Below are 18,568 nucleotides of genomic sequence, written 5' to 3'. Positions count from 1 at the left end.
AGACATTGAAATTATACATTATACAAATAGCAAATGGGCATAAGTGCAATTGTGCGAGATTTTTCATGAGATGAGAGAAGGATGCTCTATTCAACAAGGTTTTAGCCGAGTTGAATAGAGTGTGTCTTTCATTCACCGAATGCGAAATCTTGCACCATCGCACGAATATTCACTATTTGTGTTGTTCAACGCCTCAAGTTTAGCGGAAGTATGAAAAAATAAGAGTTTTTCCCTGCAGTACTTTGTGAAAAGGGAGCAAAAATATTGAAAATGTAAAGCAAAATCCCACAAGTGCACATGACCTCGGGCAGCATTGTGCATCTAGCCATCAGGTTATATGCATATTTCACTTTCATTTTTTACTGAGCGCAATGAATTAAATCGTATTGTGACGTCGCCTCCTATTTGCATTGGTTCATTTTGGATGGTACGTCGTGTGTGCAACAGTACGAATGTTTGACATTCAGCCTCCCATTTGCTCGCGTACAACAAGCTCGGTGTTTTACAATACACCTACATGATAATGGATTCACAAGAATAAGATACAGGGCAACCACTTGCAGTTTCTACCTAGCCTTTATTTATCATATAGCTACAAGTTTATTTAGTTTTTGATGTGTTTTACATGTACTACGTGGATTTTTTTACGATGAATATTCATACAGTATGAAAAATGTGCTCCATGAATTTTTGAATAATGCTAGGATGAATACAGCCCACATCTAATACGTCAATTGTTGCTGTGTCATTTATTTTTTCATTCTCATCAATTGCATTGACTTTCATATTCAAGTTTGTCAGCGCCAGATTCAATTAATATTTTTGCCTCATTTTCCTTTTTGTATTTGTTATTGTGTCGAGAAGCACACCCCAAGCTTTTGAAGGACAGCATATCAGTACATTGCAGATGAGTAACTATGGCAACAGGCAGTCTCAGTCTTCTAATCAATACAGGGAGAAGATAATGGGATGAAGGGTCTGTTTCCATAATCTCTATTTTTTTTAATGATTTCTAAACTCAATTAAAAACTGAACATGGCTTCAACCCATATATTCACACACAATGCACAAGGAAAAAGGGGTCATTCATACATTAAAAAAGCGCCCTGATTCATTCTCGAGAACACAGATGAAACAGAAAAGCACACTTGCATTTGTATCTATGCACTATAGTACACATTCATTCATTCGTTCGTTCGTTCATTCATTCATGCATACATGCATGCATGCATTTATTTATTACCAAAGTTTGCTGCTCTCGTGCTAAAGGGATAAATAATTTTTGTTTTTCATTCCATTTTAATTAAATATTTTACTTTGGTTATGGAGCACACTTTCCATGAACTCCCGTTGGAATTAAGAATTTCATTTTCATCAGTGTTTTTTTTTTTTTTTTTATGTACATTAACCCCCACCCACCCTTGCAGTGTAAATGACCCCCTTGGCACTTTGTTTTTATTTGAGGTTCTGTCAGAATCATTCATTCAATTGTTGCCATGTTGACATTGTCTGTGAGGGTTAATTGTCAAAGTGACTTACTCTATGTTTAGGTAGCCAGTGACATTGAGAGCGCTGGGAGCCAGGGGCCTTAAAAGAAAAAGTATGAGTCATTTTATTAGCAGCAGAAAGGTTTATGAATGGAAATGTCATATTGCTAAACAGGTGGGCGTAGCCCAAACGAACATTTCTGGTGTGAAAGTGTGTGTTGTACCAGCGCTGACAACTAGATTACAGTGCATGGGATTGTTTGTGTGTTGTGAGGGTTTGTGGATGGGTGTGTGCAGATGCTGTGAAAGCCTCTTAACTGTTCAGGTATATAAATAGGTAAATTGCCAATTTGTCTATTGGCAACTCGTCCACTCACCACATGGTCTGCCTTTATTTAGTCTAATGCCATTCCGTCCATCAACATTTCGTCTAACAGTAACAACCATATGGTCCAGTCATCACTTCGTCTATGACGACCTCGTCTCAGCCAGTTGGTCTAATATCCATTTTATTTTCATTCATTTTGCCCACTTTTCTTAGTCCAATTAGACCAAATGTTATATGAAAATGGCTATTAGACCAACTGGTTATTAGACGAATTGGTGAATGGACAGAATGGCAATTAGACCAATTGAAATTAAACATATTTATATTATGTACATGTACAGTAGGTACTAATAATACATTCTTAATTTTGTTTACGCTTACAAATATGCAAAGGAACTTCCTATTATAGAATTTATACTTGATCCTTTTTTGGGGGGATGGGCGGGTTTATCTTTTTTCATTCAAGGAATTCCCGCTATGCTTTCATGGTTCGGTTTTGTTAATTATTTTCTAGATTGTGTCTTATTTCATGATTACTGTTCATGCAATGCCTGTTAATGCATAGAAGTTTCAAAGAAAGAGAAATGATAACGGTTTGACATAAAAAAAACCCCAACTTTGTTTATTGTCAAATTCTTGACAATGTGAGTTTGTTATGTATTTTCAATAGCGGTCTTTAATGTGTGCAGAAAATGGGACCGGGAACTGGCATTATCGGTTTGGTTGCCTAGTTTGTGGTACTGCACTTACTTGGCTCGAGAGTCGGGATAAAATCTGAATGCACTAGAATGTTAGAGCCTAGTCGTCTCTCTGAGGATGTTCTCATTACGCTTTCTAAAACTAGTTTACTGGAAACCGATTCAGGAAACCAGTTTGGCAGATCGATTTGCAAGCATTCCCACTTGATCACATGAAAGTGGTTTTCAAAATCACTTCACATAAAGCGATCTTATTATGGAAACGCTGTCAGTGGGGTGACATGTTTCCTGCGAAAATTGAAACCACAGCGTAGGCATTCTACACCTGTCGTGTGGAGTAGCGTGCTCAAAATGTGCGAAGATCGCTTCCCAAAGAACGGTTGTGTCCTTACTAATACTTACTAAAACCAGTTTAACGAGGCAAAGCAATCTTGAAAACTACATCGCGAGGGGGTTTTCTGAACCGGTTCTGAAGATCGCTTCTAAGATCGCTTTGACCGTTCTCACTACACATTAAACCAGTTTCCACTGAACTAGTTTCCAGTAAACTAGTTTTAGGAAGGTAGTGAGAACGTTGTCTCTCTGTCTTTCTGTCTCTTTTACATTGTAAGAAATCTTTTGGTCGCAGAGTTCCTCCACAAGGGCTTCATTTGAATTCCACAAAAATAATTGCCTGTGACTTTTTTATTACCACAATCGATGCAAACCTCGTTAGATAATAGGCAGTGAGGCCCCTATGCCTGTAGCTCCATTACAATTCTCTATTCAGGATAGAGTCAGTTTTCTTTTCCTTTTTTGTACACAATGTACAATGTTGTTTGCCTTTGGTCTAAATTGGGCTGCTACTGCATATAACTTGTGTTTCAAAGTGCCCATCTCTACCACATGGAATGCCATCACCTTTTTCTAACATGGCCTGCTTTCATGAAACCCATATTAAAAAAAGAACAAAATAAACTTAAAGGTCAAATGAATAAATTAAAAATATAAAAGAGAGAGTAAAAGATGAATTGCGAAGATGTTTCATTATCTTTTATGTTAGCCGCCTTGTAGGAAAAATGGTTCAATTTTGAGCAATTCCCTGTGTTAGTATAGTCAAAAGAACCCCTGGGGAATTATAACCCACTGCTTGTCTAAAGATCTTTAGCTTTTTAACTAAAAATGTAGGAGCTTTTGCAGCTTGAATTGGCACTATCAAAAGAAAATATTCTGAAGCTGGTGTACAGTAACAATTCTCATTCTGTGTGCTGAGCCATGCAGGTGTATGAAAACTACAAAAATCACTGAAGGGGTAAATTTTTTCCCCTTGGCTATAACACTTTATTATGTTTCTTTTAGTGAGTACCGGTATAGAAAGAACTACTCCACCTTAAGAGAGTACATGTACATGTATATGTGAGAAAATAAATAAATTTTTATGTTGTGAACATACATGTAAATGTACTTTAGGAAGTGAATTTGTATAATCTTATAAGCAGGGGCTGCTGAACGGTTTTCAATGGGGGGGGCTGACCGTGTGAAAAATCACAATCATATGGTAATTTTTACGTTATTGTACAGTTTTGGAAAAAATTGGAGGCTGAAGCCCCCCCAGCCTCCCCCCTGCTTCCGCGGCCTCTGAAAAACTGTATGTAAACTTGTAAAAAAAAGCAGTCTACTATCATAAAAGCTATCCATATTCTAAATGAGATATTTTGATGGCCTAATCCTGCTCTTCTATTGATGTGCTTGCCCCTATAATTATCCCGTTCTTCTTCAATGGATGCCAGAGAAAAAGCCCATTTCATATTTGATATTGTGACTTTTGTTGACGACGACGTAGCTTGAAGCACCGAGGAATGCAAAAGAAGATAATGAGTTGTGCTCTGGTAATTCATTGTTATCTCTCAACTTAATTATATTTGTCACGGTCATTCATGGGGTGATACTCCTGCGTGTACGTATATGAATAGAGTATATAGAGAGTGCCTGTCTGCATAGAACTCTAATACAAGATATTGGGCATGTATGACCTGTTTGCTATTTTATGTAAATGGATGTACCTTTTTCAGCTCAATTAGAAAATATACAGATAACACATTTTGCATCATATACAGTGGTGCGGAAAAGTTAGTGGATCCCCGCCAGAAAATTACGAACATTAAATTCTGTCATCTTTTTAGATTTAATTGTTAAGTGCAGGTGATAAAATGTTACATTCAGCATTGTTTTTCTAGGCTTGCCGAACATTGTAGCGTTGTTGTCTACATTCAACGTTCGGCCTGAAGGAGTGCATTTTCTGGTGGGGTTCACTAAACTTTTTAGCACCACTGTAGTTAACAAGTTGTAGGCCTACATGTCATGTGTGTCATGAAGCGGAGGTGGGAGTTCATTAGGGGTAAAATTGTATTTTGTTCCCCCCCCTCCCCCGCGATGTTGTGGACGAATGTTAATCGTCAAGTTTAAACCGAAATGGAAAGTTGCCCATCACAGTGAAAGAATAAAGGAAGTAGTTGACTTTGTCAATAATAATATCCAAGTCCTTTGGAAACGCATAGGGACGTTATGACACAATGTGATATGCGCTATACAAGAACTGTGTTATTATTATCATTATTGTCAGCATAGGAGTCCATGTTAATAACCCTTTTAATGCTTGCAAGTGTTGAACTGAGACTTTTTTCAATTTCATCACAAAATGTACAGTTATACAAAATAGGCTATTCAGAAACATTGAAACCTGCTAACCATCTTGCCTCTCTCTTACCATGAATTAAGAATCAAATATTGCATTTCTCCGACAGTTACCATAGTTACAGTCAGAGGCCAGTGCCTCTTGGCCAATCAAAGCCAAGGATTGGTGCTGACAACTTTCATGAAACACTCATCAGGGCTCCGTAACACAAAGATTAGCGATCAATCGCTAAATGAACTGACCAATCTATATCCACGTTACACGCGCATTAGGTTTAAAATGCTGACCAGGGACCAATCAGAGCGTTTTTTTCATTTTTGCAATTCATCGCAAACCTTTGTGTTACAGAGCCCAGGTCTTCTATTGTACCAACAAAAAAAAAAAATCAATTTCACAGAAATTCCAATACCACTGTCAAGGAAAACAAGAGAAGCTATTTAGAGGCGTAGATGTGCTTACTAATACATATCCTGTCGGAAAGCTGAAAAATGCATCAGTTTTTATGATGAGATAATTCAGAATGAGACACAAGGAGACAAGATACTTTAATCTTATCAAGTATGTTCCTCAGAACAAGAAGACTAAAAGACAAGATTCTTGGATGAGAAGACATTAGCAAGATTTTTGATCTTCTGTAGATGATTTAATGAGAGCGGAAATGCAAGAAGACAAGGTTGGTTTGGCATTATGAACTGCCCAGTATAAAACAATCCCTAATACAAGCCAACACAAAAAAGCAAACAAATGAAAATGTCAATGTAATAAAATACTCAAAGGGGAAGTTCACTCTGACAAAAAAGTTTATTGTAAAAATAGCAGAAGAAATAATAGAAAATATTGCCGAAGGTTTAAGAGAAATCCATCAAAGAATTGAAAAGTTATTATAAATTTTTAATTATTTTATTTGTGATGTCCTATTCGAGCAGCTTTACTACATATCGTATGGAAAAATCAATGAAATGTCATTTTCTCAGAAAATTGAAAATAGTTTTCACTGTACCTTCAGTATATCAATAGACAAATCATTTCACACCCGTTCCTTACAAGAAAACTAAAAAAATTTAAGTCATCAGGAACCATTAAAAAAAAAGAAATTTATGCATTTTATATTATATAACATATGGGTCAACTGCTCATTTTTTGACATCACAAATCATACAACACAGTTTCAATTCTACACAAAATTTAATGAGGTGGGCCTCCTTAATGGCCCCTGTTGCTTTAAAGGGTTAAAACCAGAATGGCATTGTTTCAATACTTTTAAACATATTTTAAACATTTTTAACTGCCAAATGATTTATCAGGCTAGTAAACATACATGTATGAATAGACATCTATGTTCAAGCTCAATAGGCCTTCAAATACGAAAATGAGGACTTTTTTTCATTCTCAAGAGATGATGACTCCGCACTTTTAGGCCACGCCCCCTCAAAATCGATTTTTGGCCCGCAATGTCAAATTTTTCAACTGATTGTCCTATAAGTGGTGCCATATTGATCAGGACAACATTCTGCTTCAAACGAGATATGTAAAGCTTGATTCTGAAATTTTACCCAATTTTTTTTACCCCTGTATTAATAGCCCACCTCTACTATGGTAGAGGAACACATAAACCTGTTCCCAGTAATTAGCTATTGAATAACACCTTCAAGGATGTCCCTGTAAAGTTATCTCAGTAGGGGGCAATCCCCCCAATGAGCATACTGACCCCCCTCACCCGGTCACACTCAATACCCTCTTTGTTGACCTAAATCGATTGCCCCCCTCCCCTTTGTGCAGACAATAGGGAAGGAAATAGGCTGAGGTCTTGGAGGACCCTTCTGTTGCGGATTCCTAAAACTAATACAATCAGTATAAGGGTATAGGCTTGATGGGCTTCTCATTGTTGTGTTACAATCAATGAATTGTCACCCATTAACAAAATGGAGAGGGCATACATGTAGGTTTAATAGTCTGCAAGCGCGGAGTCACATTTAACACTTTAAAATACCTTCTCGAGGGTGGAGACTAGACTCCGAACCCTATGCTTGTTGAAAGCAGCCAGAGTACTTGCGTAGATCTAGTCTCACTATTTCAGACTCCGCATTTATAGGGCCCACACTATGAGAAAATGAAAGGTCTGCGCCTGCAGACTAAATGTAAATGTAGGATTACATGTACATGTTTATTTGCAAGGGTTCAACGACATTCGCTCTGGTGACAATTCTTCCTCTGCAAACTCCACACATAAATGGAATGACCAATTTAACCCTGGATTTAACACTGTACCCTATCTATTGTATACAGTGTATCTAATATAAATCTATTGCAATCCTAACCCTAACCCTGTTTCTTAGGTGAGATAAAGCCCGGAGCAATTGTCGCTGGAGCAAATGTTGTGTCACCATTTGCAAGTTGATGCTATCTGAGTAATATCACAGTCACCTCAACGAATGGATTCAGGTCTGACTGTTGGTACCCCATTGGTAATAATAATGATAATGATTAGGCATTTATATAGCGTCGTCTATCTAGAAATCTATTCCGAGGTGCATTGTTAGTATTACCCTTGCTCTAGCTCGAGCTGCCTTTTAGCGCTTAGTGCATTCAAGGAATTAAGCCTGCTGGGTACCCATTCACCAATACCTGGGTGGAGTGCAGCACAAAGTGGGTAAATTTCTTGCTGAAGGAAAACATGGCATGGCTGGGATTCGAACCCACGCCCCTCTGATTGAAAGACGAGTGTCGTAACCACTTGACCACGCTGCCCCCCCCAATAATGTAATACAATTGTTTTTCTGAAGTTGTTTTTGCCAATGCGACTGGACCATAACATGTAACATGGAGGCCGTATGCATCCATTAGAGTTTAAGGGCAACTCAGCTGGACATTGTGCAAATTTGATTTTATCGTATATAAAGCCTTCATGGCCTTGTTAATTAGATTAAAGACAAGTCAAATGGCAATGATGTCATCTGCATGCCATATAATTGTTGTGAAGTATGACAACTTTGTTTTGGTTGTAAATGCGATGTCACGTCATTTGAATGACCTTTACATGTATGTGTAGGCATGTGTATTTAAGGCCTGTTTCTGCACAAGTGAGGGAAAGATGTTTGTTACTAATAAGTACATTGTTTCATGCTATATCCATCAATAGGCCTTAAATTTCAATTTGTTAACCATGGGACACGTTTATGTGTAACAACAAATGTGGGAATAAGGAAAAAAACCCCAAAATATCCAAGACTAAATCACTACAAGTAGGCCCTAATAAGGCCTCCTTTATAGTGGCCTTGGACTAACATACATGTACATACCCTTGCATCATTATTAACAGTAACTTCATTTTTTTGGGGGAAAGATTGCACCATAATTTTAAGATTTCAAATTCTTTTCACGAAATAGTAGTCTCATGATAAAAAAAAGTCAACATTAAATGATTGCCTTCTGGATGCACTTGAATTCAAAACATGCCCCCACACAGCAAGAATACTTGGTCTGAACATTTGTGTGTAGTCCCATCCAAACAATCCTATGTGTAGTTCAAGTATAAACTCTAATACCCTTTTATAGTGCAGACTTGAGATGATTTCTTATAATTTTGTTACTGTTATATTTATTTGGCAAATGATGGTAATACAAATAATACATAACAATTCAGATAAAAACAAAATAACATTACATGTAATAGCTACATAAAATTCCCTGCTGAGCTAGTGGTTTGAATCTCGCGCCTTGCTTGCTTATCAGACCATATTGCGCATGCTCCTAACTTCAGGAATTTATCCCGAAGGGTATGTTTCGGGGCGGTGTGAATGCAGGAATAATTAATGGGTATTTTTTAGCCTAAAAAAATTCTTGTAATTTAACGGGGATTCTTATGATCGAGGCGGTTTGAAACCATCTTCTGGAGACTGGAAAGTCTACATTACGCTGACTGTTTCAAGCTTGTACTAAAGCCACACTTATTCATTTATGTAAGACCTTGGATTCAACAACAGACGTGCATCTGTAATACTGCAGAAAAAAAATAGTTAACTGATTTATAATTATGGCCATAAACAGCTTTTCCAATAAATATGCTTCATATTTGCTGGTACAGATACTGAATAAATGCATAATGGCCATCTCATATTTCATACATGTAATTTTTTATATCATTTATATTTTATAATAATGAAAAAGCAAAATATCCACCTACCGGTATATAAAGCCATTATTGATATTATTTTGCTTCAAACCAGAAATAACTTTTTATAACATATTTTTTGCAATTATTCTTTTTGTGTTTTTTAGTGTTCGCTTGCCATGAAGTGGACATGTACTGCTTTATCCATTCTGGCATTTAGAAAGCAGTACTAGAATACAAATGCTATTTAAAATGCTGAAATTATATTTGGGCTTGTGCTATATCTTTGTGTTTAGTTTATTGTACATGTAATTTGGCATGGGTTACAGTTGTGTGTACATTTGGTTGAATGCTCTCGATACATGTCACTTTAATGTGCATGTAGGCCTGTATATCTACGTTCAATTTGATGTAATGTGAACGGGTCACTGGTCACCAGATAAATGTGAATGGTTCCATCCTGATTAGATTAATGCTGCGTTTTTGACCTAAATTTGCCCACTGCTGAGGCCGTATGATCAATCATTTTGTAATTTAGGAGACTTTCCCCAAATTAAACAGATACATGTACATGGCAGGGGTGTTCACACCTTTTCATTTTAAAGATAAATACCAGAACTTTTTGGTAACGATCTCAAAATGAGTTCGGACAGAATCCAATAAAATTGCCACCCACCCAAGTGTTTGTATGTATGAATAAAAAATATATGTGCTAAAAGTGGCTATAGAAGAAAATGTGTAATTGCTTAGAAATGAGCAAACTACATGTAAGCATGGAATTCTGTCATTTTTCCGACTAACATTAATACACTTTCCCACATATGCTTTTCTGTGTCAGTGATCATCAGAATTATCGGTTTTGAGCTAAGATTTCATGATTTCACAAATTTGAGTTTACGTTAATGTACCAGATCTAGATGAACATGCGTATGATATTATGGTGACAAGCTTGATTTTAAAGACTTTTAAAATGAAATAATTATTTGCTGCAACTACATGTACTATATTTTACCTTTAAACTCACTGCATGTTGAACCTTGGTGGAAACGGTAGTAGCAGGTATTGTGAGGACATGAGTAGGAAGAGAATGAAATCTAGCTCGCTATGTGATGCCTTGCGTAGAGTTTCAACTCCATGTACATGTTCTGTAGCTCATGTAAACTCTGGCATTTGGCAAGTTCTGCGTAGTCTGACATCAAGCCTTCATTATGGAGTAGATTTGTCCTTTACCTACATGAACGTATGTCATTCTTTGGACTTGTACATGTACATAATATGTTTTTTAATCTTTAGAGTTTTCTCAGCCCTCTATCCTTGATCTTGTAAAATGCCAGGGTCCCATTTCGTAAAGGCTTGTTATAATAAAGTTCTAATTCACATTTCTGTGACAAATTTACTATCGGCCAATCAGATAAAAGGATTTCAGTAGCTTTTTACCGTTTATTGCAAATTTGTTCATTATAAAATGTTTTATGAAACGGGGACCTAAGACTATCATTCTAAATTATATTATTGATTTAAATGTGATTTGGGCAGCTACATGTAGGCATGGTTTTGAAGTTTTCATTCTATATTCTTTTGTTTGTTGGGCCAGCTTGTTCAGTACTCTGTTGGGCTAGCACATTTGCTGCAATGGTCAGTGTTAACAGAAGGCAGGCTAAGGATAGCCCCAATGTGTGTGAGGGGCTTGTTCCATGACACTTGCTCCGGCGATAATTGCTCCTATCTAAATTCCACACACTAATTGAAGGACCAACTTCAGCCCTGGGTTTAACATACCCTTCCCTAAACCTCATATAAAACCCTATTGCAACCCTAACCCTACATCTTAGACGAACTGAAGCCCGGAGCAATTGTCGCAGGAGAAAATGTGTCACCGAATGGCCAGGCCTTCTTCAGTCCCACTGAAGGTGAGGGACTGTGCCAAAATTTGCCCATGTTAAAATCACTTTATTTGGATCATGTTTTGGCTTATCTAGAGTCAACATTACCGTATCCCAGTGTAGACACTTTCAAGTTCAAGGCATTTAATTGTGTTAGGTTCGTTTTGTTGGCTGCCTGCCTACTCTATTCGGCCGATAAAGAATAACAGAATTTCCTCATGATTACCTCGCAAAAGGTATACATAATGCATATTGATACAATATTAAACATTGATGCGTGGTAATCTTTGTTCCAATATGCAGACACGCAGTGTATGCATGTTGGCATAGAGAACTTCCTCTGTTTTATGTTCCCTTTTGTCTACGGAATTGAACTTGAACGATTGAGCAGGTTTTCTGGAAGAACAGTCAACATTGCTCTTTACCTGTGAACATTCGTGTTCTCTAAAAGGTCATATGAGTGGGGCATGCCCAAGGTACTGCATACAGTGTACAAATGACGTGAACATGGATGCTCTACATTAACTAGGGGGATGATAGTGCATGTTTAAAGGTCAAGTCCACCTCAGAAAAATGTTGGCTGGAATAAATAGAGAAAAACCAAACTAGCAAAACAATGAAGATTTCATCAAAATCGGATGTAAACTAAGAAATTTATGACATTTTGAAATTTTCTTTATTTTTCACAAAACAGTGATATGCACAACTCAAATGAGACAGTCGATGATGTCCCTCACTCACTATTTCTTTTGTGTTTTTGTTTGAATTATACAATATTTCATTTTTTATAGATTTGACAATAAGGACCAACTTGACTGAATCATATGGTATTAAACAATACTCATTTCACATGTTCAGGGAGGAATTAATCGTTGTTTCACTTGACAATGAGGAGAAAATTAATACTTCATATTTTGTATAATAAAATACGAAAGAAATAGTGAGTGGATGATGTCATCAGTCTCCTCATTTGCATACAGACCAGGATGTGCATATAACTGTTTTGTAAAATTAAGTGAAACTTTAAAATGTCATAAATTTCTTATTTCACATCAGATTTTGATGAAATTTTCAGTGTTATGCTCGGTGGATTTTTATTTCTTTATTCGAATCAACTTTTGTTGGGGTACATGTACATGTAGGCTTGTCCTTTAAAATATGACCTAACTTCATGAATATGAAGGGCTGAATAGTGCAGAAAGTTATTTCAGCGTATTAAAAGTATTTTGTTTTTAATGCTTTAATGTATAGTTTATATTGCTTTGATATATTGCATTTTCCATGTTCGTGTGTGTAAATGTACTTGAAAGCCAATGGAAGCTGAATTCTTTTGTATACATGCATTCATGGACCAATGAAACGCCCCTAGATTCTCAAAGAGCATACGGAAAGAAATATTTAACCCAGTGGATTAGTGTCCAGACTTTGAAAAAGAGGGTCGTGGGTTCAAATCCCAGCCATGGCGTAGTTTCCTTCAGCAAGAAATTTATCCACATTGTGCTGCACTCAACCCAGGTGAGGTTAAATAGATACCTGGTAGGAATTTATTCCTTGAAATGCCGAGCGCTGGAAGCTAGCTGCTTGAGCTACAGCTGGGGTAATGATATCCAAGTCCTTTGGAAGCGCATAGAGATGTTATTCATAATGTGTTATGTGCTATACAAGACATTACTATTATTATTCTTATTTTTTCTTTATTTCTCTTAGCTGTCCCACATCCACCAAAGCACAGACTGACAGAGAAAGAGGTCTATGACCTGTCCGGGAAACCTAGACCAGATGTCCTCAAACAGCACTTCTTACAAGAAGGACGGTTAGAAGAAAGCGTTGCACTTAGGATAATCAATGAAGGAACAGACATATTACGGAAAGAAAGTACTATGTTAACGATAGACGCCCCTGTAACAGGTAAGATATGCAAGAAAAATATAAGCTCTCTCTCGGTTAAAAAAATTAATATGCATTTATATGGCGTAAAAACTTTCTATATGTTCTATTGCGCTGCAAGAGCTTCCTAGGTGTTGCACATACTATTGGAATAGATAGGTTTTTAATTTTAACTTGAAACTATGTAAATTTGTTGAATTCCTAATTAATGTTGAGGGGAAGTTTGTTCCATAGTCATGGGGCTGACATCAGAAATGATCTCCTAGTGTTTCTTTTAGTCTTGTGTGGGGGTACTTGTAGTGTGAATGTGGGGTAGTTGTTTCTCTTATTGATCTAAATTTAAAGACCCAGACCGAACCCAAAATGAAATTGACAATTATATACCAATCGAAAGCTTATAAGCTACTAAATACAGCATTGTGAGCTTTATTCATTTTCACCCTTCCCAGCTGAGTATTTTGCTTAAAAATATTCCAATTATCGGGCTTCGAACCCGGCTTAGAAAATAGGCTTTATTGTGCTTTTCAAATGCCTCGAGACCGTGACGTCACGTTGTGTAAGAAGCGTCGCGATTCCATAGGTTTGTACACAGAAAAACTGGGTTATTTATTTGCTTTCAGATTATGCATTTCATTTTCTTCACTTCCATCACAGAGTGATATCACATATATTTTTTCCTACATGCTTAAATTATGAAATCTACAATTTTGAACTAGTTTTTGCCATATTTTATTTCCTGCTTATTTGGCGTAGATTTCAAATCTGTCTGCATTCAGATTATGTATCACAACTTTTCCTGACATAGCAATTTAGGCCCAATAAGAGCCAAACAAAGAAGTCACAAAAAAGGCAGTGAATAGTTGTAGGTTTCCATCAATTTCAACAGTGAATAATTGTGAGCGCCATTTTCATCTGAAAACGGAAAAAAAATTGGATTCATAATATAGAAATGGAAGAAAATACCCAATGCTTTTGTACACAAACCTATGGAATCGCAACCCTCCAGACACAACATGACGTCATCCTTTCCAGGCGACGTGGGGTGCTCAATCGAAGCGTACTTTGGAGGAGCAGTTTCTTTGATTTTTATCTAATATTTCTTAAAATGGAAGGAGATGTATAGAATATCTTTGGTATATTTGTATTGTATGAATCATTGCCTTTCTTTTAATATATGATTGTTTTTACACCGGTCAGGGTCTTTAAAAGAAAAACAGATTTAAAGTTAAATACCAGTTCTGGTAATGATCTCAAATGAGTTTGAACAGAAACCAAATGACCACCAAAGTGTTTGTATGTATGAAAACTATAAATGAAAAAAATATTTGCCAAATGGCTCTGGAAAAAAAGTGATATTGCTGAGAAATGAGCAAAATACCCATAGGATTCCATAAAATGTCAGGTATTTGTGTAAACAATATTAATACTCTGTCCCACCTATGAATTTTTGTGTCAGTAGTTATCGGAATAATCGGTTTTCGGCTACGATTTCATAATTTCACAAAAATAAATTTATTTCAATGTCCTAAAAATAGAGATATATCATTATATGGTGGCACATACATGTAACCTTGATTGTATAGACTCATGAAATAATTGTTCGTTGTAACTACTTTTCTCACCTTTAAATGTGTTATCATTTTGTCAACTTGAAGTTTAATGCATTCTAAACTTTCATTTGAATTTATTCACAGTATGTGGTGATATCCATGGTCAATTCTATGATCTAATGAAGCTGTTTGAAGTTGGGGGAAGTCCCCGCGAAACACGCTACCTTTTTTTAGGAGATTACGTTGACAGAGGGTACTTTAGCATAGAGGTGAGTGTTATTATCATTGCTTTTGCAGGTGTAGACCAGTTCATAGCTACTTCTTGGCAGGTTTGTTCAAGTGACCTGTGCTTTCATTACGATGAGCGGATTTCAAAGCAAGATATGTAAGCATGCCTTACATAGCAGGATGTAGAAATTGCATAACCAAATGACAAGAAGAGCACCTCAATGAACATGTTATGAAGGAATTGGTTGCATTTCTACTTTGAATGCCCTTATAGCAGGTTGCTATTACTACAATGTACTTGGCCAACCATTCCATTCGCCAGTTGACGCATTATTGCTTTCTTGTGGATTAAATGAAGAGCTCAATTCAAACGAATATATGAATAATCAAGACATTATAGGTGGTTCTGATCTCATTGAATGTTGAGTACAAATGACCTTCTTCTGATCATAGGCAATATGGAACTATGAAACTACTTATTGTCCAAAAATATTCTGCAAGGAAAAGCAATAAATGTTTTTTTTTTTTTTTTTGGGGGGGGGGGCTTCTCCAAAGACATGGCGAGGCAAGTTTGACTGATGTCATATTGATACTGTATACACCCCCCATGTCTATTGTGACATCACATTTTATTTTACTTTAGATACTCTGTCAAGCTGTGTTTTGTCACAACTCGTACAATAAAAATCATTAAAGTCATGATACAAAATGAGGAAGAGAACGCAGCCTATAAAGGGAAAGAGGACTCCGAGTCATGGGCATCGTTGTGAAATTTACATGTATGTCTCCTTATTGTTGCGTCCTCGACAGATTGTACAGCATATAACCGCCCTCAAGTGTAGTCTTCTCTTTTTTTTTATCTCTGAAAGGTTAAGATTAAAGTGCTTCATCTAAAATTCATGAGGAGGGCTTTAAATATTTACCATCTCAATATATTGAAATGTAAACCAAGAGAAATACATGATTTATTCTTTCATGTATTTGATTATCCAGATTATGAATTACACCTTATTAGATATTCCAGGGAGTGCAATGTCGGAACGTGGTGCTGGGTTACAAAACTGACCTGATTTAATAATTAGCTAGATGACCAGCGAAAAGCCTCTTCCGTACCTGGAAACTAATTTTCAAGAAGATATCTGTTACAGCTTTGAGGAGGATCATGAAAGGTTGAAAGTAGTTGAAATACATGTAGAAGGTCAGAGAGGAAGAGAGGGGTAGAGATAGTGATAGATAAGGAAAGGAAGAAAGAGAAAGAACAGGGGAGAGGGGAAGAGACAAAAAGGAGAGAGGAAGAGACAGAGGAGAGAGAGGTAGAAGAGGAAGGAGTGGCTAGAAGGAGAGGGAGAGGACAAGGACATGGGGAGGGGGTGAAGGGGGGGGGGGGGAGATAGGGTATTACAGGGAAAGGGAATTGGAAGGGGGGAGATAGGGTATGAAAGGGAAAGAGAATTGGAAGGGGGGGGGGGAGAGATAGGGTATGAAAGGGAAAGGGAAAGAGAATTGGAAAGGGGGGGGGGGAGAGATAGGGTATGAAAGGGAAAGGGAAAGAGAATTGGAAAGGGGGGGGGGAGAGATAGGGTATGAAAGGGAAAGGGAAAGAGAATTGGAAAGGGGGGGGGGGAGAGAGATAGGGTATGAAAGGGAAAGATAATTGGAAGGGGTGGAAGGGGGGGGGATAGGGTATGAAAGGGAAATGGAAAGGGAAAGATAATTGGAAGGGGGGGAGATAGGTTATGAAAGGGAAAGGGAAAGAGTATTGGAAGGGGGGTGAAAGGGGAAATAGAACAGAGGGTAAGAAGGGAAAGTGTTGGTGGAAATGAAGAGAGAAAGAACATGAGGAGGGGGGGGGGGGCAGAGGAAGGGGGATGGGGGAGTGGTAAAAGAAACAAGTTGCTTTGAAATGAAAAAAGTAAGCGGATGATTGAAATGAAGCAAGGGATAGCTGCCTGGATCTCTCCTTGAATATGACTTCACTTTGACCTGGGGTGTATCTTATACTACGGGAGCTGGATTACGCTGGACAGATGTGTGTGTGTCGAGGATTGTTTCCATACATAATACCGTGTGTATAATCCTGCATATATTCTCTGTATGTATACATAAAAATTCCCTGGCAATCATGCTCTTGTGAAAACATCCCAATTCAAATGGGTTTTCATTGCATCTATGAAGAAAATTATCTGGGGATGAGGGATGAATAATGTATGATATTAAGACGCAGAATGGAGTTTCATGCTCTTGAATTAATGATTGAATGGAAAGTTTATGGTGCACTGTATCGAAGGCAGACGGCGCATCCTATCTGAATTATTCACAAGACAAAACTCCTCTGGAAAAGAGTGGCTGTAATGTATTACTTGCAATGGAGTATCTGCTTCAGGATCACATGATAATACAAATAATGAATGTGTATGAGTGCGATGGACAGAATACTTCATGAGGTGAAAGATGAAAAGATCCATTCAACGAGGCATAGTTGAATGGATCATTCATTTCATCTTTCACCTAATGATGTATTCTGTCCATTGCACAAATTAAGGAACATTCATTATTTGGTTTATGTGACACTTAAAACTAGTTTAATTTTTCAAAGGAAATTTCTCAATTTCGATGCAAAATATGATCATGCAGTGCGACCTTGGTCTGTTGATTGTCGCGTACAATGCGCGCGTGCAATGGACAAAATCGTATAGATCCAAAATTGCACAGTTAATGATGTCATTGTAAAATGGTCTGAATGATCGATATCAAACAACCAATCAAATGCCAAGGATCTATTTAAGTGTCATATAAATTAGTTTGATTAATCTTGAAGTGGTGTATAAAAAGAATCTTTCATGTCTGACATTATTTTTAGATTAATTTTGTTGTGAAGGTTGTTCAAAGAAATAATATCGATTTTGTTTGATTTGCTATCAATTATAGTGATGATTGAACAAATTCATAATTTTGTTGTTGAATTATTATAGAAAACAAAGCAATATTTTCCTTAACATAGCACAGTATTAAAACTTTCTTCCAAACATATACTGACATTTCTGTGCAAGTTGAATTGAAAAGCTGCTTGTATTATTTTGCTTGAGCATCTGAAACGACAACCCGATGAACAACTAGGCTGACGTCTTTGGTCACAAAAAATTAATTGCAAATTATAAGCACTTCAAATGAGAGAAAAGTAATCTTTGTTGAGTGGATGGGATTCTTAAATTATGCAGAGCCCACCTCAAAAAGAATTTGATATGAGAAAATCAAACTAAAATGCACTTTTCATCTTGAGATGATACTGATTATTGTTATTTAATCATGGCTCTTGCAGGACTTCAAATGCCCTTTTTACACAGGATTTTCTTAACCCCGTACTATTTTTTTTCCTTTTCATACATGCCAAATTGTTATTGCTAACCCCGGATAAGGAATGCTTGCTTTTTACACACGAAACTCGCTAACCCCGGACTAGTGGTTTTTGTCGATCATTCGTAGTACAAGTGCTTCACTCGTACACTTTTTACACACGCTACAATTTCCTTAACCCCGTACTATAGGTGGGGCCAAATTGCCATTTAGCCGCACCTATAGTACGGGGTTAAGCTTAGCCCACTTTCGTTTTACACATGCGATCTTAACCCCGTACGATTGCTCTTAGCACCGCAATTGGTGGAATAACCCTGCTTTTTTGCAGGGCCAAATAATCCCGTACTATAGGTGGGGTTAGCCCACTT

At 37.1% G+C, this 18,568-nt stretch overlaps 1 protein-coding gene across 15 annotated transcripts in view; it reads left to right on the top strand.

Moving 5' to 3' along the window:
• The window catches only part of LOC121431943 (serine/threonine-protein phosphatase 2B catalytic subunit alpha isoform-like), a 116,463-nt gene that overhangs the window by 15,274 nt on the left and 82,621 nt on the right, over positions 1-18,568 (top strand). For all 15 annotated transcript variants that reach the window (XM_041629738.1, XM_041629737.1, XM_041629736.1 and 12 more), the window contains exons 2-3: positions 12,889-13,089; positions 14,763-14,887. In XM_041629738.1, the coding sequence (XP_041485672.1) occupies positions 12,889-13,089; positions 14,763-14,887 (326 nt within the window). The remainder of the gene's footprint in view (positions 1-12,888; positions 13,090-14,762; positions 14,888-18,568) is intronic.

This window comes from Lytechinus variegatus, chromosome 18 (assembly GCF_018143015.1).
Source record: "Lytechinus variegatus isolate NC3 chromosome 18, Lvar_3.0, whole genome shotgun sequence".
Classification (NCBI taxonomy): Eukaryota; Metazoa; Echinodermata; class Echinoidea; order Temnopleuroida; family Toxopneustidae; genus Lytechinus; species Lytechinus variegatus.
The sequence above is the reverse complement of the archived record's forward strand: the minus strand, read 5'-3'. Positions and strand labels throughout refer to the sequence as shown.